A 27,046-nucleotide genomic window follows, 5' to 3' on the forward strand; every position below is an offset into this window, starting at 1 on the left:
GAACCCTTCCTTTACTACATTTTACCAATTAGGTATGACCAGCAGACACATTTACTAATTATTCAAGGATGCAAAATTCAACTTACTTCATCTTAATAACAGCGTTTAGCTCCTTTATCTGTGTTCCCACCATGATGTCAGCTGAGGAGTTCATCAGCACCTTTCCAGGGTCCTCTCAACTGTATTGTACACCACCTTCCCCTTTGTGCGTGTGTGTGTGTGTGAGTACGTAGAGTTAAGGACTGATCCCACAGGTCCACGCGAGAAGACTGGCTACACAACACAGGCAGCTCATTCACTCCCAGTGCGAGCTGCAGGCTGTAATACACACACATCCCACACACTGCACACTGCATGCATCATCCTCTGCCTGCTCCATTCAGACACAGAGACACACACACACGCACACACACATGCTCCTTACAAAACACACACACACACGCTCCTTACAGAAGATGCACCGTCTGCACACCTATAAAATCGGCACAAAATGTTCAGCTCCCCTCCGAGTCTCCCAGAGTACGACGGCACAATTATCCTTGTTTTTTTTTTTCTCCGCCGATGCAGTGCCCGCTTGCAGCAACAAAGGCATGAATGGAGCAAACTCACGCAGTCACGTCACACACTTCAAATGGTCAGAATGAACGTGGATGACAAAAAAAAAAAAAAAGGAATGAGCGTGAGGGCTGATTTACCTGGATGCAGGTGGGGATGTCCTCGGCTTGTGAATGACGGGAAGCAGAGAGGAGGAAGGAGAGGCAGGAAAAGGATGAATGAGAGTGACGGTGACGAGAGGTACGCGAGTCTCCACTCTACGTGTGCTGCACTGACAAACAGGTAGCTGAATATGTTACGCGTATGAATGAGGAGGAGGGGACGCTATGTAACCCCCCCCCACACACACACACACACACACACACACGCCTCGTCTCCCTCTCTTTGGGGTCAAAGTTAAGCAGCAGCTCCGTATTTGGAAGTTGACGTAAGCTCGTGTTTCTTTTGGCAGGCATCTTGGTCTGCACAGCTGGCAGGGACGCACATTTGATGCAAGATGAGGAAGAGACTTAAGAAACACACCGTTCCCATTCAGGTCGTCTTTACATCGACGGTTGTGCTTTGCTCTCAGAAAAACCCTGGAAAGGTTGTGGACATGCAAGAATTGAAAAATGGAGAATGTCTACAGTGTTCCTGCCAAGATCGGGCCAAGAAGAGTTCAGGCAAACCTGACATCATCGCTTCAATATGCTACTCTAAATGACTTAATGTTCATGCACACATGTGGGGCATCGAGAGGGCACCAGTTAAGGATCACATAAAGGCAAGGAGTGAGCTAATCTGGCTAGCTGTTAAAGGAGAAAGAGGGGAGCGGAGGAAGACCAGATGTGTCCTTCCTTTAGCAGGCAACAAGTTCTTGTGAATCTGATTGGCGAGATGGTCAGGGTTATGGCCAAAGCTCTGGGTTCTAAGTGAAATCTTTATATTCAGTCATTTGGTACAAAAAGTTCCTGCTGTAAAACGTTTTACATTCACAAAGATCAAAAATAATTCTACATAATTTCATCTGTTTTATTTGTGCCTTTGCCGTCTTCTGATATTACCCGGTCGTGGCAGATGTTTGTTCGTTCTGAGCCAGGTTCTGGTTCTGCTGGAGGCTCCTTTAAAGGGGAGATTTTCCTCCTCTCTACTCCACAGTATGAGGGATTACTATAAAATCAATAACACAATGCAAGCCGTTGTCTAGTGTCACTATGTACTCGTCCAGGAGGAGTTAATGCTGCATTGCTATTACAAATGTGCCCAAAACTACGTCAATATCATGCTAATGGCTAAAAAAAAAAGAAAACAATGTCAGAATTGTGGTGTTTCCACTAAATAAGAAACACAATTAAAATCATACGTTAATAACTGTTTACGCAATAAGTTATTAAAAATCCTGCTGCGCCATCATCCTTCAACTACTTCCTGTCTTCATGGTTTGATCCAGTGGCGACATCCTGTTGTTGATCATGTGACTCATGTGATGTGAAAATCGTGTTTCCATTCCAGGTTTGCAAAGTAAACGCCTCATCCTAGCGCCAAAACTATTTAGCAAAGATTTTCAAAGTTGGCCTGCTTCCATTAAGCAAATCAATTTTTGAAATGTTGAATTGTGTGAGTGTATGGTCAATGGGAACACACCTACTGACGTGATGCAATCTGCTGGGCTTCCTCTGATAGAAACAGTTTAAACTATTTTGAATAACAAAATTAAGTGTACTGTACAATTTGGTAACTAGAATCAATAGATATGATTCAATTTAAATATTTTTTTTGTAAAGTGCTTTAATATGACATTTGTTGTGAATTGGCGCTATGGAAATAAACTGAATAGAAATTGAAAACTTTTTAACAGTCACTGTGTAACTTTGCCAAAACGACGTCAGACTGTAATTTTCTCTGACACTATCTCTGATGTCACCAGTGACGACATCAATTGGTGGTGGTCTAAGTTAGTGGCCCCCAACCCTGGTCCTCAGGCCCCCTGACCTTCATGTTTTAGTTGAGTCTCTGTGTCAATATGCCTGACATCCGTCCATCACGTTCTCCATAAAAACATCCTAGCCCTGGTCACAGGAACATAGAATAATGTATCAAATTATTAAATAATTATATGTAGTTTTTAAAATAAAATCAATACATATAATTAATGAACTGACATATTTAAATAATCGTTTCTTTGTGTGCTTCTAGGTCTCTTTTACACTACAAGAACATTTCCACCGCCTTGTGGTTCCCATGAAGCATTGCAGGCAGTTGGGACTAGCAGAGTTCAATGAACACCTTGAATGTTCTTGGCTGTTTCCAGGAAATGGAACATTAGCTTAAATCCTGAGGATTTAAGTCCCACTGCAGAAAGACATTTTGTCTATTTTAAGTTCACAACAAGATATACTAAACACTTGCCACGCCATTTTTGACAAATGTTTACTGAGGTTTGGATCTGCTGAAAATAAAAGTGATTGCGACCTTCAATATTTTGGTTTGTTTATTCTCGTATTATTTGACTATGACACAAAAACCAACGTTGGTTTTAAATCTACATGTCTGCCTTCTTCGAAGCGACAGAGCTGACAGTGTTGGACTTTTCCATGGACGATGCTCAGACTGTGCAGCTGTGGCTTATCTGCTTGGCCTTGTCACAGTGTGAACATCCTGCTAGATAACAAGTTTCTACAACAATTTTATTCTTAGCTTTGTAGGATGGTGGCCATTGTGCAAGAGACAGGTTCATCCTAGACAGATGTCCACGTACTCAAAACAAAGCATAATTTAGTGAGACTGAATAAACTGGCAGTCATGTTTTTGGACTGTGGAAGGAAACTGGAATACCTGGAGAGAGCCAACACATCCACGGGAAAGCAAGCAAATGCCAACCAATACCATTGCCCAGAGGTATTTCAGCTACCCAAGCTGCTTTTTGTTTCTGATATTTTACATATGCAGTAAGAAAAATTTCACACATTTTTAATTTGGAGTTGTTCCATGAAAAAAATCTGTCAATAGGTTGATCCACAAATCCTGAACCACGAACAGGCCGCCTACTTCCACAAGCCTCCTCCTCAGAGCTGTGGTCTCTAGCCAAGCTTCCGTCTCACAGAGCACCCCACGCCTCCGCCACGCAGCTCCTCCAGACTAGCAGCAGCAACAGTTATCAATTTCAAGGCATCAAACTGCAAAGTCAAATTTCTTTTGAGTCATGTTTGACACACAGGTGGTGGGACTTCATTGAAATTTTTGATCAAGTTAATTGCATGGTTTGTAATGAATTAATCTCAAGAAGATTTTAATCGAAAGCCACATAGACAAAATAAGCAATATTTTTAATTAAAAAGCCTTTTGCTGACAAATTGAGTCAACAGATATTCAAGCTAAAGTACAATATTTATTGTTTCTGATCTGTTATTGTTATTCAACCTTCAGATTGGTGCTAAGTGCTGTCATACCCATTCACTTTTTAAGTGCTTCAAGAACCTTATTCATGGGAGACAAATATTGCTTCATAAATGTGGACTGTGGGTGCTGACATTAGTTAGCATGCTGCCACAACATGTTTACCATTGAGAAGCTATTAGGCTGTAGCTTTGCTCATAAGCGAACACCTTTTAGCACAACTAGACAACAACAATAGTCTTTGCCAACATCCAATCAGATTCATTTTGGAAGCAAAAATTAATTTCTTTTTGGCCAAGAGAAGCGGCTTTGTCTATTGTTGTTGCTTGTGCGTCAGATTTACAGGCGTTCCAGAAACACAAAACAAAAGTTCCAGATTGGGGCTTTGGCATAGTAAAAAGGAAAATTCAAATAAAAATCATTAATCTGTTCAAATCTGTGGAGCTACTTAATCAAAATTAACATGTTAAAAATGGACAGCATTTGTACAACAAATACTTAATTATACTGATTAAGTAACAAAAGTGTACCTGTAAAAAAAAACATAATTCTATCCATTTAAAAGGCCATTAAACGCCACTGACAACAAACTGTTGGTGTGTGCTGCTTAACAACCTCTGAAATGCATTAGTGCTCACTATTTAGAATCAGCCACGGCATGTCTGAAGTCAAATGTTGCTGTTCAAACTGTTTAGATTGAGCTCAACATAAAAACCAAGGATGAAGAAAGTCTTTTTCTGGTCAAGACTTCCCAGCAATAAATAAAACTGTCTGGATCTACAAAGCAGGAGTGTGCCTTTTACTACAGTTTGTGTGTGCGAAGGTGTACCCAACCAATAAATCGAGCAGTAGAACCACAACCACAAGGTCCTGTTGCCTTCCTGCAGACACCAAGCCACAGATTGACCAAAGACCCCCACCCTTCATGGCACAGCCACAAGCCATAACAGAACAGATGCACGTCTCAACCCTAACCTGCCTTGATGGCCACAGAAAACAGCAGTGTGACCAAAGCAGAGCAGGCTATGCTACCTCCATTTAAACAGTCCACAGAGATAAATAGTTACCTAGACTACAGAAACCTTTGCAAATGAGTTCTGTGTTGACAGATGTTTAACAGAACACCGCTATGGTGGACACTGCTGGTTTAGATTCTGTAACTCAATTCTATGTTTGTACTTCTATAAGGTGTCCCATTATAGAAGCCATGTTGTCTGCCGCTAGCTTTTTACACTTGCTAGTGAATGCATCCATGACATCATTTTGGCACTAAAAGTGAGAAATATTAATCCAAAAAGTAGTTGGTGTAGTCAAAACGATCCATGATTTTAATGTGACATAGACTGTGTCTATGTAAAAACAAGTGTTGAAATACATTTTGCATAAAACATTCATTATATAGCTCAACTAAATTACATTACAAGCTTTTATTTTTAGATATTTAGAGCATTCACTGTTTTAAAAGGGTTGTCAATTAGCGTGAACTGCAGTTTGGAACCTCACAGAACATTTCTTCGATTCCTCCTCTCCCCGAATCCTCCATCCTCAACATCCTCCAGAGTCTTAGCAATGCCAATCACAATTTCATGTGGCGCTGCTCACACCCTACCCGTCCTATCCTTGCTCTCTGCTACGCTGCAGCTTGCAGAGCCTGCCATCAATGCTGAGGCTGGTTAGCATGGCCACAGATGGAAACTGGTAAATGTTTTCTTGTAATGGTGAGTCGTTTCTGCACCATTAGCACATTTAGCAGCTTGTACTTGAGAATGACTGACAGCGTTTAGCCCCTCCTCCTGCCTCTCACTGGTTGTTTCAGACCTGGAGCGCTGCGTTTCTTCAAGCGCAGGGAGGAGCTGAAGGAGATCAGGTTTTTTTTCCACAGATTATTTGTCTCATATCACACTGTCACAGAAAAGTGACAGAGTTACAAAATATGCAAAATACATATATATTTTTAAAAAGTTTCATACTGCATCTTTAAAGTTTCTTTGTTTTACCTGATGCTTTTTAAATTTGGGATTTATTGATTCTGACGTTTTCTTATTTAATTAATGAAGCAGCTCACATGCACAGTAAACAGTTGAAATAATTCTGTGCTCTACCACAGCTGTAACTTTAATGCAGCTCCTCAGCTGCTGAATCCCGGGCCAGATACTGTTGCTGCAGTTCTTTGGACGGCAACACGCAGATAAAACTGTCAATACTTTGTGGTCTTAAATTACAGAGCAGCAGAGCTGGCCATGTGCTGTACCAGCTCACTGGACTATTGACCTCCTGAGTGTTACAGATAATTGCGTTATCTTAATACTCACGGAGAATCAGTACCATGTTCATTTAAAAAGAAGTGTGAAACTGCATTTACAGTTGCGGTAAACTATAAGGAAGGATAAAGAATGAGGGCTTTGTTCACAATTAGAGAAAAAAAATCAAAAATTATTTAAAAAAATGATCAGCAGATTGCTAAATTTGACTCCATATCTAATTCAGGTCAGTGTTTGTGCTTTTTGAGAGAGTGGGTTTCTGTTTAACCTCTGACTAAAACTGAGCATGCAGTTCAGGGTTTCCCCCAGAAAATCTGCTAAACCCAGTGATGGGGGCGCTGGGCACTGGGTTTACTTAATTTTTTTTTAAAAAAGGGTAAAAGTTTCAAAATATCAATAAGCGTTATCAGAAGACATTATTTACTGTACCTAAACATAAACTATAAAGTCTTAAAAAAGGCAGAATAAAAAAAAAAAAGGAAAACATGAAATCAACAAACAATGCTTAGCCTGGTGGGCAGGAGGGTAAAGCCTGGTGGCCCCCCGGGGTTACCAGGGAAACCCTGCAATTATTACCTCCATGATGACAATCTGTGCTGCTGAACCCTTGGCTTCCTCTCACTGCATAGATTTTTCTGAGAAATGAGAATCAGTAGATTAGAAAATATCTTAACATTAATCTCATTAATGTCTGTTTGAGGGATTCAAAATAAAGTTTGGGTATTTTTCAGCATTTCAGTCCAAGAATGTAAACTTAGGCAATTGTTGATCAATCACAGATTTTGAAGGAGGTGAAAAAGTGCTGCAGCTGATGTCAGTGTGGATACTGTTCTGACAAGACACACTTTAATTATTCAATTATGTCAAGCTTCTTCTGGGTTAAAAGTAACTTTAATTAGGAATGCATTGATCCACTTTTTTTTTTTAGCTCTGAGGAGGAGCTGCGTCTTGAAGGCGGGGCTAGGTCCACCCAGGAGTTTTGAATGGTTTCCATGGAGATTAAGAAATTTCTCAGACATGCATGAAAGAATCAAGGCATCACTTCAGGTATGATTTTGATGCAGGAATAACATTGTAACATGATGAAAGGCACAAAAAATGTTGATTGAATAAACCCTGACGACCTTTTACAGAGCTGCTGGAATTGCTATTAAGTTTCTTTGAGGAATACTTTGCAAGCTGCACATAAATTTTATTCCACTTCACAATTATGCCCTACATTATATTCATTGACACATAACATTTCAATAAACTACATTGCAGTTTGAAGAATTATGGACACCTTTGCAACAAACTTACGGACATCAATAAAATTTAAAGGAATAGACGTCTCTGTCTGACTGAAGTCATCAATCGCTGGCCATACTGTTCTCCAGTCAGCTGTTGCATCATGCTAATTAGCCCCCACTGAACTGCAGCACACAGTGGCTGTGGCTTGTTAAAAAAAGTTGCTGGTTAGTTTGCTTAGTGCTTTGTTGGGGTAAAAAAAAAAAGGTGCTAGAGAGAACACTCTGTTGGCAACAGTGTAATTCGAGCAGCCTTCCTCCTGTACACAGTCTTGTATTGATTTATTGTGCATCGTTTGAGAGAGGGAGACGGTGAACATGAACAAGTGCCATGAAGTTGAAACTCTACAGCAAAATATCGTTTCACTGTTTCTTTGTTTTCCTAAAATCTTCTTTTAATTGTTACTGTTGGATTTTTTTAGTGTAACAATTCAGTCTTTAGCATCCAGCTAACTGACACACGAAGCTAGGTTCACAAGAAAATGAGATTTCAGCACCATATTTAACAAAACGAACCTTTTCACAGTGAAAATGTTTGACAAAAGCACCAATTGTGTTGTAAAGAACATGGAATCAATGTGGAATATTGGCCACTCTGTATAGACGCCTTTGTGTTTTTCTAATTTGATGCAAAGAAACGCGCAAAATGCCACTTTTGTGTTTTAAAGGAACTTTGATCAGGGTAGAATTATTCAGTGTAATTCTACACTGAACTGTATCTGTGTACCTGACCATTCCAGGTACGTTGGACTTCTTATTGGGTCAAACCCAGAGGATTCTAAATAAACTAAAAAAAGAGAAATTATTTCAGTTTACAACAGACCAGGAGCCCTGAATCACATCCCAACTTCAGTGCGGCTAGCTGTTAGCAAGTTCTAATAATCTCACAACCTTTACAAATTTCATCTGTGACTTGGGTTCTCTACCGATATCCATTAAAAAATGTCAAACTTTAAATTTGTCCTAGACCCACTGGTCTAGTTCAACAAACTGTGTGACCTCATGCCTGCAGGCCAACAATAGAAACCAGGAGTTACGTTTTCTCAGAAACTTTGATCTGAGTTTTGAAATCTGACCTTGACCTTCCTGGTTTCAAGTCTTCGATCTGGTTTCAAAATGCTGAAAAGTTCTGTATTTTTGAAAGTGTCCTGATTGCACTGTTTTCAGGTCAAAGGAATAAATCATTGAATGACAAATTGTTCTTTTCTACTAAACCTTGCAGATAATAAATATGTTGTTTCCACAGCCAGTGAGAAAAACTGCTCCTGTATTAAAAGACAAACAGAGAAACCTAAATTAGAGGGCTAATGGAAAACTAGTGAATAGCTGATAAAAACCACACGCAAAGCCAGGCTGCTCACAGCCGGCAGTGGGTCTGCATGATGTGATATAACTCATATAGATCAATACTAATACAGTTGGGCCTCATGCATCTAGCTGCGCTGGGTGCTTGGCTTAAGCAGATTGCAGATTACAAAAAAAAAGAGTGCATCACAGGCTGCTGGTATTTTTTTCAAAAGAAAGAAAAAGTTGACCTTTCTTTGCCCCCACTTCATTAAGAAGCAGATTTATTTACAGCGTAACACACCGAGTTTATACTCTGTACAAACAAATTTACAAAAGAGGAGGGTTAGTGTTAGGAGGAGCACATTTCTGCCAAAGAAATCTCTGAACTTTTCTTGAAAAAAAAACTGAAAATTTTCAAAAGAAAAATTCCAAAATGTCCGACATTAATCTCAAAACTTGAAAAATATGTTTCTGTTTATGACCAGAAACCTATTACTACTTTTTTTTTTCTATCTAAACAAACTCACATAAACACAAAAGTATCTTGTATTTCTTGAGCTTGACTGAAAAGGAAAACCAGCTTACTTTAATTTCAAGGTGATGTAATGCAGACAGAGAAAGAGAGAGAACAAGAGAGAGAGAGAGAGAGAGAGGGAACATATGTTCTCCTATTTCACCAACAGAGAATCAACAGACAGGGACGCAGCAGCCTGCCAGAGACGCCTGGCTGTTCAGGAATCCATACATCCACACACACAAACACATCTCGCTGCTGTAACTCTACACAGAGCGAATGTTTTGACATCCACTTATGATGCAGAGCAGTAATTGGGACAAGGCTGGCAGAGATACCGTGGTTCACCTGTAGGAGCTGCTGCAGCTGAGTCAGCAGCAGCTCCGTGGGAAATCAGGCTACCAGCGCCGCAGTCTCTATCGCACAGAGATCACGGACCACAGACCCACAGAGGGGCCGGTCCACACAAACCCACAACTGCTGTTACATAACACTAAATCCTGCAGTCTGCTTCCTGCGCTCTGGAATCCTCCCAAGCTTTAAGGACGGTGGGGTAAACATGGAGATGACGCCCAACAAACTCAAGATAATTGCAACAAAAAAAAAAAAAAAAGCAGCTACAGTTCTGTCCTGTTCTGCCTGCCTGTGAAGCCGGGGAGTCCAAAGTCAGTTTTTATCTGGCTCGACTCGCCTGGATCAAACAAGAGAGAGATTTTTGCAGAAATCCGATGCTGCACATCTTTCTAAATCCCTCGTGTGGTCTGGACTTCCTCTGGGCCAGTCCAACACCTTCTTTTCCAAACTTTTGTTTTTTAATCAGAGTTCATCAAATCCAACACACTTGGAAATCTGTAACAGTTCAAATGTTACTGTGTGAAAGGATGTGTGTGAAAGTGGCCCAGAGGACAGTAAACGATGACTGGGATTAATCGTAACAGTACACAGATTCAGAAAAGGCCATTTGCTGAAAGAGGTAATTAAGCCAAAACTACACAAAATATAAAGAAATAAAATAAGACTTTTTGTCTCTAAACATGTTCTACCAAGAGCTTCTCATGTGGCAAAGTTTTAGCATTACCTGGTTGAAATTCGGTTTAAAAAGATCGTATTAAACAGTTTTTGTAATCCAATTATTAATCAGTTAATCCATAAAATGATCAGCAGATCAGTCCTTCAGTGTATTGATGTTCAGTCCAACAGAAAGGCCTGAGCTTCTCACATGTTGCTGTTAGAAATGTTTTTTTCGCTGCAGATGCCTCCTTTGTTACAAATGATCAAGCGATCAGTAAGGGAATGCTGTTACTGCATGTAGGGCAATAAAATGTTAATTTTCTACTAAAAAAATAGTATCTATATATTTTTATGTATTTCTAAGATTGTATGAAAAAACCTAAGTGGCTAAATAAATTTTTTTTAAAAATCAGCACAATATCCCATTTTTAAAAATCTGATTAGATTGATTGATCGTCAGAATAATGTTTTCATCGTCAGAATAATCGATTAGTAAAATAATCGTTAGCCGCGTTCCTGAATGAAAGCTGTGATGTTTGCAGAACGGCCGTCTGACTCCAGGCATGCATGCGGCTTCGTGTCGTGGCTTCTCTTGGTGAGTTCACGAGGTGATTTGTCAATGAGTGCTGCAGCTGATGGACCTTCTGCCCAACAGGCTGCTCTCTCTGCAGGGGCCCCGCAAAGCAGAGGCCCCTTCCACCTCGCGGAGCAACCCAAGCTGAGTCCATACGCTCGCCTCCGGGGTCACTGATGGCATCCTCTTCCTCCTCCTCCTCCTAGCAGAGGACGCTGCTCAGCCAGCGGAGCGACACATGCTCCCGTTCCCATGCTTCCCTCAACACACACGCCGTCCCTGTAGACACAACATCGGCGGGCGCACAGTGCACAGGTGCAAACTTTCTTTCCACTAAGCTTCCAAAAATCACCGGCGAAGAAATGTCCTTTTGCTAACAATAAAGGGAGTGGGTTTGTTGGGCAGGGCTGGCTGCTGGCGAGGAGGGAATCTGTTTGCAGACTGGAGAGCTGGTGTGTCAGCAGCCGGGGGAAGACCAGGGTCACCTCCACTCTCCAGCTACACACACACACACACACACATACCCACACAGCTGTGTTTGCCCTGGAGATCCTTGTTTACGCTACGTCTTTAATCCTGCATTCTTAAATGATAAATGTGTGATCCACGACAAGGGATTTGTTTTACCCCAGAGTATATCACAAGTAGATTTATTCCTCTCTCATAAGCCAAACGCCAGCTCAGCAGTCTCCTCCGCAGCACCGAGCGTCTTTTTCATTGTTTCTGGAAGTAGATTTGATGTGTTCACCTGCAGCCGAGGCATCAGAGTACACCGAGGTTTTAAAACCTGCTACAATATTCCACCGCGCCGTGGCCTCCAGAAACAAACGGCAACAAGTAGGAAATAAATATCGATTGTTAATCTCGGCCCAGTTTTTTTTTAATCGGACCAAAAGTGATATCTCATTAAAAAAAAAAGACAAACATCGGTTTTGTTTGTATTGACTGTTTAAAATGTTTTCCAGTTCCTGTGTTAAATGTTCTTCAGAAATGACATCATACTTATTTGTCTTTAGCAGACATACTTCTATTATTCCATTAGTTGAAAACGGTCTCAGAATACTAATATTATCATTTATCGCAATCATTTTCGGGACGATTTATCGTCTAACAAAATTTGTTATCATGCCAGGCCTGGACGAGACTCCCAGTGGAGTATGGTTACTCCATAAGACAGACGCCCCTGAATATCAATGTAGTCCTCTCCGGCTCTGCTGCGCTCGGCTCAGCTCAGCTCAAAGGGACCTTTGATGGACCCACTGGAAAAACTCAGGCAGTAGCATTTCATAATTCAGCAGGTTTCAAGACACACTCAGAGACTCTGCAGGCAGCAGAAATGTTTACCATCCCACCACTGTGTGTGTGTGTGTGTGGAGCTGGGTGAGGCCGGTGCTCAGACTGGGGGTTTTTCAGTCCTCACTCATGTCCTATGTCAAGAAACACTCAGGCATGAAACAACTGCCATCTGATTGAGCGTAACAATATGGTCATTGTACGTCACTAAAACATCAAGCTTGATGAGAGGAATTCTGAACACTGATTAAGCGTTATAAAGCGGGAACAGCAGAGGATACATGCTTATTGGGCTGGGCGATGAAACAATAACAATAGCTAAAGCGATCCCACCATGTTGTCCCCAACATGGTGGGATGTTCTTCAATCGTAGAATGTCCCCACGTCCTCCGCAAAGCGGACGTCCGCCAAAACAAAAGTCTAATCAATAATTATCAACACTAACTGATGTGACAGGGTTTCCCCCTTTTCAAATTACAAAAAAATGTTGCACAAATGTACATTAATACTACTACTAATGCCAATAATAATAACCTGATATATATATATATATATAAATTTCCCTTCTCACCCACCGCGGGTGGTGATTCTTCTTCCTCTTAGCTCGGGTCCTCTACCAGAGGCCTGGGAGCTTGAGGGTTCTGCGCAGTATCTTGGCTGTGCCTAGGACTGCACATTTCTGGACTGAGATGTCTGATGTTGTTCCTGGGATCTGTTGTAGCCACTGTTCCAGTTTGGGGGTGACTGCCCCGAGGGTCCCGATGACCACAGGCACCACTGTGGTCTTCACCTTCCAGGCCCTCTCCAGTTCCTCCCTTAGGCCCTGGTATTTCTCTAGTTTTTCATGCTCCTTTTTCCTGATGTTGCAGTCACTTGGTATTGCCACATCCACCACAACGGCTTTCCTCTGTTGTTTATCCACCACGACTATGTCTGGTTGGTTCGCCCTCACCATTTTGTCTGTCTGGATCTGGAAGTCCCACAGGATCTTAGCTCGGTCATTCTCCACTACCTTCGGGGGTGTTTCCCACTTTGATCTTGGGGGTTCCAGTCCATATTCTGCACAGATGTTTCTGTACACTATGCCTGCCACTTGGTTGTGTCGTTCCATGTATTCTTTCCCTGCCAGTATCTTGCACCCTGCTGTTATGTGTTGGACTGTCTCAGGGGCCTCCTTGCACAACCTACACTGAACTACACTACTCTGAACACTGATTAAGCGTCATAAAGCGGGAACAGCAGAGGATACATGCTTATTGGGCTGGGCGATGAAACAATAACAATAGCTAAAGCGATTGTTATATCGCTTTAGCTATTGTTATTGTTATAAAACACAAAGAAGCAAGGAAACATGCCGGCTCAGACGTCGCCCGGCCAAACAAGGTCTGCGTCAGGTGCTGGGGAACCAGAGCACCTTGATGATAAATGGGCTACTGGAACAACGAGGCGGACAACGAAGCGGAAATGGGCAAGAGATGAAAACTTGGATCTGTTGGAATGCTACTACTCAAGTAGCCCCGATCGGAGGGGCTATATGCAAAGACTGAGGGAGGAATGGTTACTTCGACATCCCCAGTCCACACTAAGTGCTAAACAGCTAGTAGCTCAGTGTTCCATATATATATACAGCTGCTATCACAGCTTGAGATTGACGAAAAAAAAAAAAAATATATATATATATATATATATATATATATATATATATATATATGAATATATATATATATATATATATATGTACATAATAAAACAGTCATAAATATTTTAATGGTATAAAAAAGACATTTTATTTCAGTTATCACCTGTGAGCTTGAGCAGTGCATGCATGGCTCCTCTGTTTACATCTGGACCATCTGTAGTGTATACCACTTTAAGACAGACACTGACATCACTGACCTCTTTCTGCTGGCTTCCCCCCCTACTTTCAGTATATCTGCTTGTGATTAAAAATGTTTCTTTTTTTCTCTCCATCCGTTTTAGTACCCAGGTGTCCTCAGCTGCCCTCTAATCCAGCAGCACAAGGATTTACCTGCCCACTAAATTATGTTCTTGCACCACCCTTGTACCACTACATTTTATATCCCTTAGAATACAAATAAAATGCCTTCAACATTATAGGATTCCATTAGTGCCAAAAATACATTTAAGTGTTTATGTAAGAAGTGTGTAGAGCCTTTATGTAATGTAACATGTCGAAGTGCATAGGTAAAAAAAGAGATATGCAAATGTAGACGGGTGCAAAAATACTTTTATAGCCACTCGGTTTTCAAGTGTATCAGGAACTCCTGATCAGTTATGTACCTCTGTTGAAAAAAATCCATCCTTAGAAATGTGGACTATGGAAGCTGACAGTGATAGGGACCTCTGTCCTGCTGCTACATGTTTAGCAGTGAGATGCTATTTTTGGTTTGAAGAGATTTGCTGATAGGCTAACTCATTTTAGCATTGTTGTTTTGTTTTTTTTTTTTAAGAAAAATTAGACCCCAGTGGGCTAAGAGAAACAGCTTTGTCATTCTGCTCCGATTGCAGACTTGTCCGTTTGATTTACGGGTGCAACAGAAACCTGCAACAGAGGTTCTGGCTCGGGACGTTTGTATGTTAAAAAAAAAAAAAGTCCCAAACCTAATACATATTTATAAAACTTTTTTTTTCCTTTTCCTATATTCTTAGTTGAACAAACTTGTGTATCAAAACTTGTGCTTGTAATTATATTAAGTAGTTCAATAAAGTTTGTCACAAATTATAACTATTTTTTTTCTCAGTTTTGTCTCTTTTTCATATGACATATATAAAGTAAAGCTAATACTTTTATTTCTTCCCAGTGTTCACCATATTGCCTGGAATATTTCTTATACACTATTGTTACATAAATAAATCTCCCATGGTGTTTGGCATTTTGAATTAATCAGACATGTTTTTAAACAAAACAAACTGTTTCCAGTTGTAAAGCTATGAAAGGTATGCATAAGATATCACTTAACATATCATATGCACTTTACTTATACAGAGATATCAGCCGTTCAAATGGACATTAACGTGTTACATTACATAAACATCTTAAATAGACATATTTCTGGCACTAATGGAATCCCATATGATGTTGCCAAAATAATCAGACCCAATGAAGGCTTATCCACTTGCTCCTCACACTAATATCCAAATCAGTGCAGCATTTTAAGCTGAGCAGTTATTATGTAATGTTATCGGCGATTTTATCCCAGAGCGGGACTGTTTCTCATGCATGATGTCATGTTGGATTCCTGATGTGCAGAACCGGGGGAGCAGCAGTGGGAAGGTACAACGAAAGCGCTGGGTTCGATTTTATTTTTCTCCAGCAAATCTCAGATATGTTAGTCTGCGAACCGTTAGGGACGTCACCTCCAAACACAAGAGCAACAGAAAAGAGTAGAAAAACAAATGTATAAAAATAGGGTATGAACGCATCTCCGAGCATGCTCTCCTCGGGCATGCGCACTTGGAGCCGTTTTATTAAATAGGAGCTTTGCAGATTTTTATTTTATTTTATTTTTATTTTTTGAATGGAGGCTTGCTTGCTCCAGGCGATGCGCAGAGAGCTTCTGTCGCCAACAGCAACGTCGTGTAAGGCGGACTACCAGCGGCCAATAACCGCAGCCGTGACCGATGACACACCTGTCCTACAACCACATTTTTTAGATTTTTTTTTTATGACTACAGCTACCTTTGTTGTTTTCAAAATCCTTAAAATACGCGTTTTCAACACGCCAGCAGCGTATTTGATTGCGATCTAAATAAAATGAGAATGTTACCACCGCCTGAACTGCGCTGAGCCATTTCACCATCAAGTCAGAAGAATTTACAAGCCAAAGAAAAGCAGCTTTCAAAATAAGACTCCATGAATGACGAAAGCCTGCTACCGTGTTCGTGTTTCCGTCACCTTCCCAGGAGCTTTTTAAGTAAAAGAATGTCTAAAGCCAAGACTTAACGCTGTGCGTGCCTTATTCATTCAATGTAAATAAAATAAAATAAAAAATACAAAAGCGTTTGTTTTGAAGCCCCACAACTCCAACTTCCGGTCTGTTTGTGCTCGACTTGCCGCAGCTCGCCGCCGCCTCCTTCTCCTCAGCCTCAACAGACAATGAATGAAATCAGTTTTCTGGGGGTTAACGGTCCAGTTCGGGTCCAGTTCGGGTTAAAACAACGCGGTTAAAAGCAAAGAAAACAGAGAAGCTCCCAACCGTTCCTGTCAGCCTCCTCCTGCAACAACCACTTAGCTGCCTTTTATTTTCCCCCCGTTTGAAACAAGATGATGGAAGCCATGCTCAGCTATCAAAATATAGCGTATATAATATTTCAGTTATGTAGGAGCCGCAGTAGATGGAGCGTTTGAAGCCATGGCCGGCTGACCCCTCAGTGTACAGCCTAATGTGGCTTACCTGCTGGATGCTGAAGTTCACTTCTCTGCGGTGATTCCACGGCTTCTCAGGATCCGTCAAGCCGCGCGATGTGAACTGGGACAAGGCCGGAAGTGGTCCAAAGGAATTTCAAAGTAAAACCCCGAAGGCAAATCTTATTGACGTTTTAAGGACTTAAAAACTAAGCAAACGTCTATTTTTGTTATATATTCAAAGTCTTCAAAGCCAAAACAAAAAACCTCTGTGTTTACTGTAATTTAACTTTTCATACTGTAAAGCACTGTTGATTCTTCCTTGCTTCACTGCTGCAGGTATCACCAGGACAGAAAGTCTTTGAAAGCTGATGCAGCAATTTTGCCAAAGGTCTTGTTAAATGTATATCAAACATTCCAGGGCTTATCTTCTTTTTTTTCTTTTCTTTTTTTTTTTTTTTTGTTTGTTTGTTTGTTTTTTAAAAAAAAGGTTTTATTGGCTCTAGTGGCCTTTATTTGATAGTTAAGTGACAGGAAAGTGGAGAGAAGGGGGAAGACATGCGGCAAAGGTCGCCAGGCCGGGCATCGAACCTGCAACGGCCGCGTCGAGGACTAAGGCCTCGACGTGGTTTACACTTTCCATTGGCTGTAATCCTCCGATCTGTTTAAAGTGATTTCTCCTCTCCGGTGGTTTTGAATTCATTCCTTCACTAGGGACTGACAAGTTTGGCTTATGATTCCAGAGATACTGGAGCCCATGATTTAAGTAGAGAAACTTTAACTTTAATAATAATTACATTAACAATAAATTATGGATAATTATGTAGACCAATTCTGATTCCCAACCCTGTGTAGCCACTCTTTATTCCACCATATATGTGCTTGTGTACCTGCCAGCGGTCTACTTCAGTTCCAAACTTCGTCCTGGGAGCTTAGCTCAGTGTTTACCTGTGCTCCTCTGTGAGGGTAACTGAAGACTCCACCATATCTCCTCCAGAAGGCCTTACCTCACTATCAGGCACTATAGAGGATGCACTGGGAATCATTGCAACATTTATACGTTCCCCTCCCCACCTCCTCCTCCCCCCCCACACTGTCCCACTTTGCTGTGGAGTCCAATAAGACTGGAAGCCCCCCAGCCCAGCTGTGAGCAGCAGGCCAACCTCATGTTGTTACGTAAGCCAGATGAGGCTCTGATCAGTTGCATAAGCCAGTTATAGAATCAGGCTCCGCTGGGGGAGACTCTCCTCTGCCGTTTTGTGATTTCATATATTCATCTCTTTCCCAGGAGGATCATCTGTCGACCGCACCCGCCCGGCGTCCTGGAGGACTCCGAGCGCCAGGCAACCCAGGTGGAGAAAATACACGCTGCAGCAGCCAAGTGGGGGATGCACTTCTTTAAAATAGCTGGCCCCAGTGGTATTCATTAGACTGCTGTGTGGGGCTCATTTTTAAACTTGTCACTGGGCTCGGTGGGAAGAGAACAAAATATTGTCACTGTGTACGAAAAAAGGCCGATGGGCTGAAGAAGATAAAGCACTATACAGGTACAGGCCTTTCATATGTAATATTATACACATAATTGCATTAATATTCACCCCATTGCAGTCAGTGTTTAGTAGAAGCACCTTTGGCTGTTATTCCGTTCACCAATTGTGGGAAGCATCTGGATAGTAGATGCAGCTGCCTTGGGCAGTCTGACACCATAACCCATGCTAAAGCTAGTTAGCATAACCAAAGCTTACAGAGAAGCAGTTTTACTGCCGTTAGCACATTGAGTACCATGTACACAAGCTTGACTGACAGCAGTAAGACCCTCCTACTGCTTCTAATTGGTTGTTTCTGACTGGATGTGGTGTATTTCTGCAGATAGCAGTAGGACCACAGAGAGGAGGTGGAAGAGCTGGATTTTTTTCACAAATTATGTCTCACGTTCTGTTGTCGATATTGTGACAGTTTTAACAAATATATGTTTACTGAAAATATGATCTTTATATATATATATATATATATATATATATATATAAAGATCATATTTTCAGTAAACTTGTCCTCTTTAGAGGGAGTATACAATTATATATTTGCATTTGCAATAAATTTTTAGAAATCAGTTTTGTGAAATTTTTTTGATTATGATTGATTTGTACAAATAAAGTAAAAAGTCCAAGGGAATGAATACTTAGGCTCTGAAAATTCCTATAATTTACAGCAAGCCCATGTGTTTACAGGAAACAAATAGGCTGTTGAAAATAAAACGAGCCAGTTTGATTCAAGCAACGAAGATTGAAAGCAAGGGGACAGCTGAGGCGTTTGTTTGAAAATAGTTTAATAAAAGCCGTAAAAAGACAGACAGTAAACCAGTCTCAGATTTAACCAGTGGGAATTATACAACCTGATATTCATTTGTGTTAATACATGTACTAATATTTTTACTAAACTGTTCTAAGAAAATTTCTTTGGCAGATTTAATTTAAAAAAAACAAAAAAACGCCTTGTGTGCAGAGCTTAAATTTGGTTGTTTAGTTCAGAAATCTATTTAAAGCAAGAAACACAAGTCAAAGATTGTCCCTCTGGATGAGACGTTGAAAGATATTAGGTTTCACCTGCAGCATAACCCAACCTGGAGGAAATATGCTTGAGGAAGCAGCTAAAGCTAATGTTGTGATTGCACGTTGTTTATCAGTGTTTCACCAGGAGAATCATGTGATCAATGAAGAAAGTGCAGCAGGACTTCTAGGAATCCCGACCAGCCTGACATGGTGGCTTTGTGAGAAACCAGGGTTAGAAACAGAAAGATGAGGAAACATAAGTAAGCCAGCACATTAAATCAAAAGGACAACAGCGTCACCTGGAGGACAACATCTGATCTTCACTCTGATGTTACATAGTAATTGAACAATACAAAGGCAGAAACCAACAACAAGGTACTTCTGTTGTGACTGGGTTCAACAAACCCAGCAGACATGTTTAGAAACATAATTATTTATCAAATCACACTAATTAGAGCAGGTGTCCAAAGTGTGTCCCAGGGGCCCATTTGTGGCCCTTTAAATTATTTTATTTGGCCCCTGACCACAAGTCAAAAATGATACAAATTTGACCAACATAACATAAAACAGCTGACTTGAAATTTGAAAATGGTTTATCTTTTAATAAGGTGACAGTTTATGTTTAATATTTATAGTAATGCATAGACTTGATACAAATGTTTTGTTCAGTAGGTAAAGCTAAAAATCACTAAATCATTTTTGCATTTTTAATGTGACAAATTTTGTGAAACGCCAGTTTTGGCCCACAGGGCAAAAACAAAGTCTGGACCCCAGTGAACTAAAGGGATTTGTCCTGATTTCTTCAGCATGCAATCCTCTCAGTAACTATGTCTAACAGGGAAGGACCTGAACAGAAAACTGGAATATGATTAAAGCTCAAACTTCTCTATTCAACATCCCATAACTACACACACACACAGTAACGTCAGTATATTATCACTGGACTGGACAGCTAGGAGGAAACGCAGCCATATGTGCAGCGCGCCGAGACTTCTAGCTGAAGTCTCGGTCAGGAAGCACCACAGGGCCCACCAGGGTCCACAAGTAGAGGGCCAACCCAATCCAGCTGGAGCTGATCTTCACCCACACAGCGGGCATGGCCGTCTGCATGGTCTTGCTGTCGGTTCCGGGTCTGGGGATTGACAGGACAGTCAGCTCAGCAACGGGGAGTTCAGGAGTCTGGGTGGGGGGTGGGATACTTACTGGTACCAGTTGGTGAGGGTCATCATGATGTAGAGAGAGGCCAGGAAGAGGCTGAAGTGGAAGAAGGAGTAGCTGTAGGTGACTCCTTCCTCTTCGTTGTCCACGGCTCGGTGGACTCCGTCCTCCCCGGCTGAGACGTCCTGGTCAGCAGTCAGACCCTGGCTCTCCTCCGTCTGCATCAGCTTGTTCACCTGGGAGTTGTTGGAGGAGCGGATGCTGCGGGGAGAGAGAAGGCAGCCTGACCAACAGCAACACAGTGCAGCGTAGGGCGAGGAGCCCTGGAAACGTCTGAGACTCTGCAGCCGACTCGCCCAGAATGAGAGCGCACTCACAAAACCATTAACGGCTCACAAAACCCTTGCAGGTGTTTGGAGTTAATTAGCCAGTTAGGGTGTGACCACAGATTTTATAAATAATATTTTTCACAGTATTCTAGTTTTCAAAGATACTAAATTTAGAGTGTTCATTATCTGTAAACCACAAACACCAGAATTACAAGAAACAAAGACAATAACAACAGAGTACCTGGCATAGAGTGTGCAGAACAAGAAGATGAGGAGTCCCACAATGCTCTGCGCGTCCCACCACTGCACGTTGCCTGGAGGAGGTGTGGGAGAGGGACCCACAGGTGATACAGTAGGCTTGGACTGGACCAAATTCAACAGGCTGGGGTTACATTGCTTGTCTAGGGTGAGGAGAATGCGTAAAGATTATTGACTGTTTTTACTCTACTTGTGACACGAAGCAGGATGACGTCTGCTGGGACTTACTGGGGTTGTTGGTCATGGCTGACCAGGTGAGGTACATGGTGTAAAGGGAGATGATGGAAGCCTGAAGCAGGCCTGAGGTGGGCTGAGCCTCCTGTGAGCAAATGAAGCAGAGAGGAGCTTTAGCAGGGTCTAACCCATTGGAGACGCCCCAACCAGTCTCCTTAAAAAGTTGTGATCGCAACTACTAACACAAATTCAATCATCATTCATATATTTTGCAATTTTCCCCAGTCATCCACACTACTTGAACTTTAAAGGCAGCTTACATACGTAAAGGTGTATTAGTGCCACCTAAAAGTTCCACTTCCTATGGCTTCTTAAATCCACAGAAAAGACACCTAATATCTGCGTCCACATATTCTGGATTGCCAATCCAATACTACATAGAAACACTGCGTGATACTTGAGTTGCCATTTGGTCCAGCAGATGTTTCCTTTCATCCAAGTTCAAGACAACATGCTTCACAGTTTTGATACTCTGACAAAAGTCAAAACAACCAATACAAAAGAAAAAAGAAAGAACAAGAACAAGATAAGAAAGGATTATCCTAACCCACATATGTTAAACAATTCCATTTGTTCTGTGACTTAAATGTCTCCATTAAATTTTTTTTTCTTTCTTTCACACGCCTTTGTTCTCTTTTGTTTTGGATATTATCTTTGTTTGCTCTTTTTGCTTAATATTTGCTATAGATTAATACCTCTGTTTGCTACTCTGTAATGTTTGCTAATTGTTGAATAACAGCTCACAAAAACGCAAACAAAAAAATCCACCTGCATAGAGAGAATGCTCTACAAAAATTACAATTAGCGTGTTATTTGTACTTTAAATTCTAACTGTGCTACAAACCTGTCTATCCAATGGAATGAGTTCTTGTTTTTAATCAATATTAAGAAATTACTGGCTTAAAACAAGCCTTTACATTTTGCGCAAAACTTACTTGTAAATTAGTTTTGTCTCATTTCAAGTGTACCAAGAAACTCGCTCTAGAAACTAGACAAAAGAAAAAAACCTGATCAGATTCAGTGTTTTTGCAGTGCAACGTTACCTGAACTTTGGGCAGAATGGCCACGATGGACACGGCGATGCAGAAGAGGAGGTTGAGGCTGATGAAGACCTTGTGCTCGGTGCAGTCGGAAGGTTGGGTGTAAAACACATAGAAGAGGACGACGGCGGTAAAGGCCAGGGCGTAAAAAACGGAGGTGAACGACAGCAGGGCTGGAGAAGGAACGACAGTCGTGGAGTCAGAGAGCGGCTCCGCTGGCTGGCCCTACAACACGTCGACACGGGAGAGCTTTCTACCTGCAAACCAGCACTTTGTGTTTCCGTTCTCTGCCTTCTCCAGCCACGACTGGTTCCAGGAATGAGCAAAGTCGACCAGCAGGATGAGCTGGATGATGATGAAGACGAAGGAGCCCACCACGCCGAAGTAGTACCACACTGACAACACAGAGGAGGCAGCTAAGTGACACTTGTGAGCTCACGCAGGTGCTTGTTTGCTGTATACAACAGGCAACATACCGGTGTTAAAGGTGCCATCGGGAATGTAGAACGCTCCCACAGTCAGACCGACCAAGGCCAGAAACTTGAAGAACCAGAACCTAGAAAGGGCAAAAGGCCACCGTTAGTCCTGTCACAATAACACCTTTTGCTGGATAAAATATGCTTAACACAATCAAAAATGATTGCGATAAACAATAAATATTGTCATTTTGAGACTAGTACAGTATATGATAAAGACATAATAACAAGTTCACCTCCTCAAACACTGATGAAGTGTTTGAGAGCAATTTAACAATGTTGAGAACCCTCCACACTGGAACTAGAAGACATTTTAAATATACAAAATAAAAAAACACACATAAACCATGAATAAAATGGTTTATAATGTCTGGATCAACAAAACTGACCTTCAAATAAATATTAATCATCAGAATGGAAGCTCAGTTCAATTTATCCCACAAATAATTGATGATTATTTCGACAGACTTGGTTACAGTCTTGATTAGACACATTCTCACATTTCATCTGCTCCAACTACTTACATCTGTCTTTTTCTACAGCACATACATTTTTTATTTCCTCTTCAACTTTATTTACTGAGAACTGGTCCGAAGTTCAGCAAACATTTGTACTCAGCAGCTTTTACTGACACCTTTAAATAAAACCTGATGGAATAAAGCCTTCCCAAATCTCTAATCTAATATCTGCTGTGTGTAATTTCGTCTCAGCTTCAGACGTTTCGAAGAAAATATCAGAGAACAAACAGCTTCCTGGAGACGGCAAACAGGTCAAGGGTCAAGTTGTGGAGAAGCACAAAACAAGATTAAGATGATACTTTCAGAATATGGAGGCACAAAAAATAATGGTTCATCCTTTATTTTTTGTGCCTCCAGTTTGATGCTGCAACAAAACAAAATGTCATCACCTTTCTAAAACAATGGCCTAACTCATTTTTTTTTTACCAAAAGTGATTTTAGCAAAAGAAAAAAAATAAAAAGTATGCACATTTTTTTTTTTCAGAAGACAATTTTGGAAAAAAGATCACTTTTGGTAAAAAATGAATTAGAGCATTATCTTTAGAAAGGTGACAATGGGGGAAAAAAGCCAGTATACAAAATAATCTGCAATGCACACATTTGACCATCAGATGTCAGTGTGGCGCCTCTCTGCTCTACCAACCCGTTTTGGATGCTGGCTCGGGGGTCCTTGCTGCTGCGCACTCGGATCATGATGATGGAGAACAGGAAGAAGAAGCAGGCCATGGCGAAGCACATGCGGTACACAGACTTGTAGCCCACGAAGATGTCACAGTTCACACCCGAGATGATAGAGCCACTACAGAAACCTGGAATCTGGGGTGTCACAGCACGCCCACAAAAACACAGGGCGGGTTAACAATGCTGCTTGTCTTCATCTACTGTAACACATGCCTGATGTCCAATCAGATTTTATTTCCTGTCAAGTACCTTGCTCAGATGTTCCTCCATGCCCGGAAGAATCAAAATGCCGGCCACCAGAGTTCCCAGCAGCAGCAGGAAGGAGAAGGCCAGCCGGGTGATGGTGGAGTTGTATGTGGAAGGGCAGCATGACGACAAGAGGCAGGAGGCCGAGCCACACAAGCAGGATGCCTGGAGGAGGAATGGAGCGGGGATATTAGGACTGGAGGTAGAAGAGTGTGTAGGGTGGGATGCATGTGTTGGTCAGACATGTGGGGAGCAAAAATGTTTGCTCCTGGAATCTAAAGGAGACCAGAACCAAACAGCTACTCCACAAGTTTTAATCAGATTAGGACAAATACAATCCATCCTCCTCAGCAGAGCACTGCAAATGGGATCACAAGGGAGGTCCAGCATGAGTCACGAGAAATACACTGAGACAAACGCATTGGCTGAGATCATCCATCCTCTGTACACCATCAGCGTGCATTCCCTCACACTAGTAGATTTAAATGATAATAATAATAATAATAATAATAATAATAATAATAATAATAATAATAATAATAATAATAATAATAATAATAATAATTGATTGTGATTATAATGCCGTTTATATCTTGTGATCTTAAAAGGATTTTAAGGGGTGACCAGAGCAGCTGACAACCATCAGCTATCACACTTAAAAGTGCGGTAGGGGGGATAGTGGGGATAAGAGTTGAGACGTTTTTTTTCCCCATTTTTAGCTGCTGGTGCTCTCAATCACACTGCACTGTCAAATCAAACAAACACTTTGAAAAAAAAATTCAATAAAGTTAGTGAAACCTTGGTCATTTGTAGCAAAAGATGGATCTGTAGCTGAAAAAATACTTCTAACATCCACATGTGAAAAGCTCAGCCCTTTCTGCTGGATTCAGCATCAATACACTATTTTTAGTTTTTAACAGATTAATATTTGAATAACAAAAGGTCATTAAAAGGAGGAGTTTTTTCTACATAACTTGAGCCAGGTGACGCTAAAACTCCCACACGAAGAGTTCTGGGTAGAACACGTGTACAGGCAAAGAAGGCTTTTTACATTTGACCACAATGTTGAGTCACAGAAGAAACTTTACCATCGATAGAAATTTCGTCCATTCCTGTTTGGTACAAACAGAAACAGTGACGTCGTGTGCCAAACAAAACACGGAAATGACGCTCCAACCGTTTAACTCGCCGTTTCTAAAAAGTGCCTGTGTGTTCTGTTGACAGTCAATAAAGCTATAAGGTCCACCACAGAGGGCCACTGTTCGAAAACTGAACTACGAGTCAAATATTAAAAAATTATACGTTAACATAATTTTGCTTTAGTAAACGTAACGAGAGTTGATAAATCATACAGCTTAAAGACAGAAATTTAAACACAGGTTGAACTACGTAGCCACTTGTTTAGAGCAATTGTGCTAAAAAAACAAAACAAAAACAACAACAAAAAAACAATAATTAAAATGTCGTACGCTAAATATATATTTTTTCTTTTTGTGGCGTAGTTTCACGTGAAGCCGTGTTGCTATCCAGACAGGCGTGTCTGGTCGAAACGCGCAAGAAACTTTGCTAATTGATCAGTAATAACCAGAGAACAATTCCTTATATTCTTCAAAGGAAACAGAGTTGGTACTCACGCAGCTGGCAAGAGAACCAACAGCCAAACAAGCTCCCATATTATGGTTTATTTCTCCGTTCGGTTTACAACTGAAACAGCTAAAAAAGTTCAGGAAGAAACTCAAAGAAAAACGGCGACGTCAAGTTGCTGTAAAATAGGAGACATATATCTGTCGGTTTCTTTCAAAATAAAGGCGCGTGAACCGTCTGACTGCGCTGAAACTGTATTGTTACGGATCACTGCTGGTTTTATTTTGTTACTCGTTCATTTCCCGGTAGTGTTCGGTTAAATTCATACAAATCTCTGCTCAAGAGTTGGTTGTTCTGGGCGTTACTTCCATCAGAAATCCACTCGTGATCACCTCATTAGTCCCACTCCGCTTTTATTCACGGAGCTTGTCAACAAATTTCATTCTCAGTTAAAACGCGATTAGTATTGGTTTGTGCACATATTTCAAAACAATGTAAATTATATTTATAAACATGTCCTAATTAGGCATGCCTATTTCGCACGTAACGGCGTGAAATCTGCTGTCCACTAATTTTGTACACTTGAGGTAAGAACTAAATCACTTTAGAGCCCTTTACATGTTAGGCCTCTGTTGGCTTTACGTTTACATTAAGCCACAGAAGATATGTGCGGCGACATCATGAGAGACAGTAGCACCCATGGTCTAACAGCAGGTGGCGTGAAGACCTTTAAAAGATATATTTTTAACTGAAGAAGCTCTTATCGTCCTGAAAGAAGCAATAAACCTGGTTTGGTGAAGAAGCTGGAATTTGGAAACTGTATGGCTTGTCTGTCTCTTGGGCCGGGGTGTCAAACCCGTTTTCATTTTGGGTCATATCAAGATCGTATATCCCCAAAGGAAGAGGTGTAGAAGCATGGATTACTAAATCCATTAACAAACGCAGAAATATTAATAACTGTCTTTGATTTGGATAAGTACTTCTTGAAATTAAATAATATTGAATTTCGTAGTTATTTAATTTAGCTACATTAGGATAAAAAGTGCTTTGATTTAATTGATTACAAAAATAACATTTAAGCACACAACTGTTACTTTGAAATTTCTTGTGGTCCTCTGGAGTACGGGCCAGTGGCCGGATTAAATTAGAATGAATTGAGTACAGTTATGTAAAGACACATTCCTCAAATTTGAAATATGAATTTGACTGTATATAATAACCCTTTGCAATTAACTATGAAAGAAACAATAGGATTCGTGTTTAGGTTATATGCAGAATACAGGTACAGACTGAGCTATCCTAAACAGCTATAGTATTATAATAAAGGAATTACGTTATTTCTATTCTGCTCTAGTTTCCCCCCATTGTTTTAGTAAAAACGTGTGGTTTGCCTAAAATCATTTATCTGTATTTTATAATGATCATAATCAAGTAACTGAAGTGGAATCACC

General features: G+C 40.9%; 2 protein-coding genes across 5 annotated transcripts in view; both read right to left on the reverse strand.

Annotated features, from left to right (window-relative positions):
- Window positions 1-16,650, reverse strand: part of hivep3a (HIVEP zinc finger 3a) — a 33,103-nt gene extending 16,453 nt beyond the window's left edge. The window contains exon 1 of one of the 3 annotated variants that reach the window (XM_044138302.1): window positions 16,572-16,650. The gene's annotated coding sequence lies outside the window, so the exon portion shown is untranslated. Of the gene's footprint in view, window positions 1-695; window positions 860-6,767; window positions 6,827-16,571 lie in introns of those variants that run through there. The other 2 variants (XM_044138304.1, XM_044138303.1) reach the window with 2 other exon arrangements.
- Window positions 16,651-18,831: 2,181 nt separating this feature from the next.
- On the reverse strand, window positions 18,832-25,798 carry LOC122843483 (serine incorporator 1-like). Of its 2 annotated transcripts, none has more exons than XM_044138264.1 (10): window positions 25,646-25,798; window positions 24,015-24,176; window positions 23,728-23,900; window positions 22,567-22,646; window positions 22,348-22,485; window positions 22,094-22,263; window positions 21,045-21,135; window positions 20,800-20,959; window positions 20,275-20,490; window positions 18,832-20,203 (listed from the first exon to the last, which is right to left on the reverse strand). In XM_044138264.1, exons 1-10 carry the CDS (start codon window positions 25,682-25,684, stop codon window positions 20,065-20,067), a joined length of 1,368 nt encoding a protein of 455 aa, XP_043994199.1. In that variant the 5' UTR covers window positions 25,685-25,798; the 3' UTR covers window positions 18,832-20,064. The 2 variants fall into 2 exon arrangements, with proteins under 2 accessions (XP_043994199.1, XP_043994200.1); XM_044138265.1 differs by lacking the exon at window positions 25,646-25,798 and adding an exon at window positions 25,100-25,171.
- Between the last annotated feature and the right edge of the window lie 1,248 nt (window positions 25,799-27,046).

Source organism: Gambusia affinis, linkage group LG14 (genome assembly GCF_019740435.1).
Source record: "Gambusia affinis linkage group LG14, SWU_Gaff_1.0, whole genome shotgun sequence".
Classification (NCBI taxonomy): Eukaryota; Metazoa; Chordata; class Actinopteri; order Cyprinodontiformes; family Poeciliidae; genus Gambusia; species Gambusia affinis.

Bases quoted from the DNA above. Each gene is read 5' to 3' on its own strand.
- LOC122843483 (XM_044138264.1), bottom strand. From the start codon at position 25,684: ATGGGAGCTTGTTTGGCTGTTGGTTCTCTTGCCAGCTGC. The intron at 20,491-20,799 runs GTACTCTGTTGT...CTCTCCCCGCAG, and splicing joins TTCTGCACACTCTATGCCAG to CATCCGCTCCTCCAACAACT. The intron at 20,204-20,274 runs GTAAGTATCCCA...GTCAATCCCCAG, and splicing joins ACCCTCACCAACTGGTACCA to ACCCGGAACCGACAGCAAGA.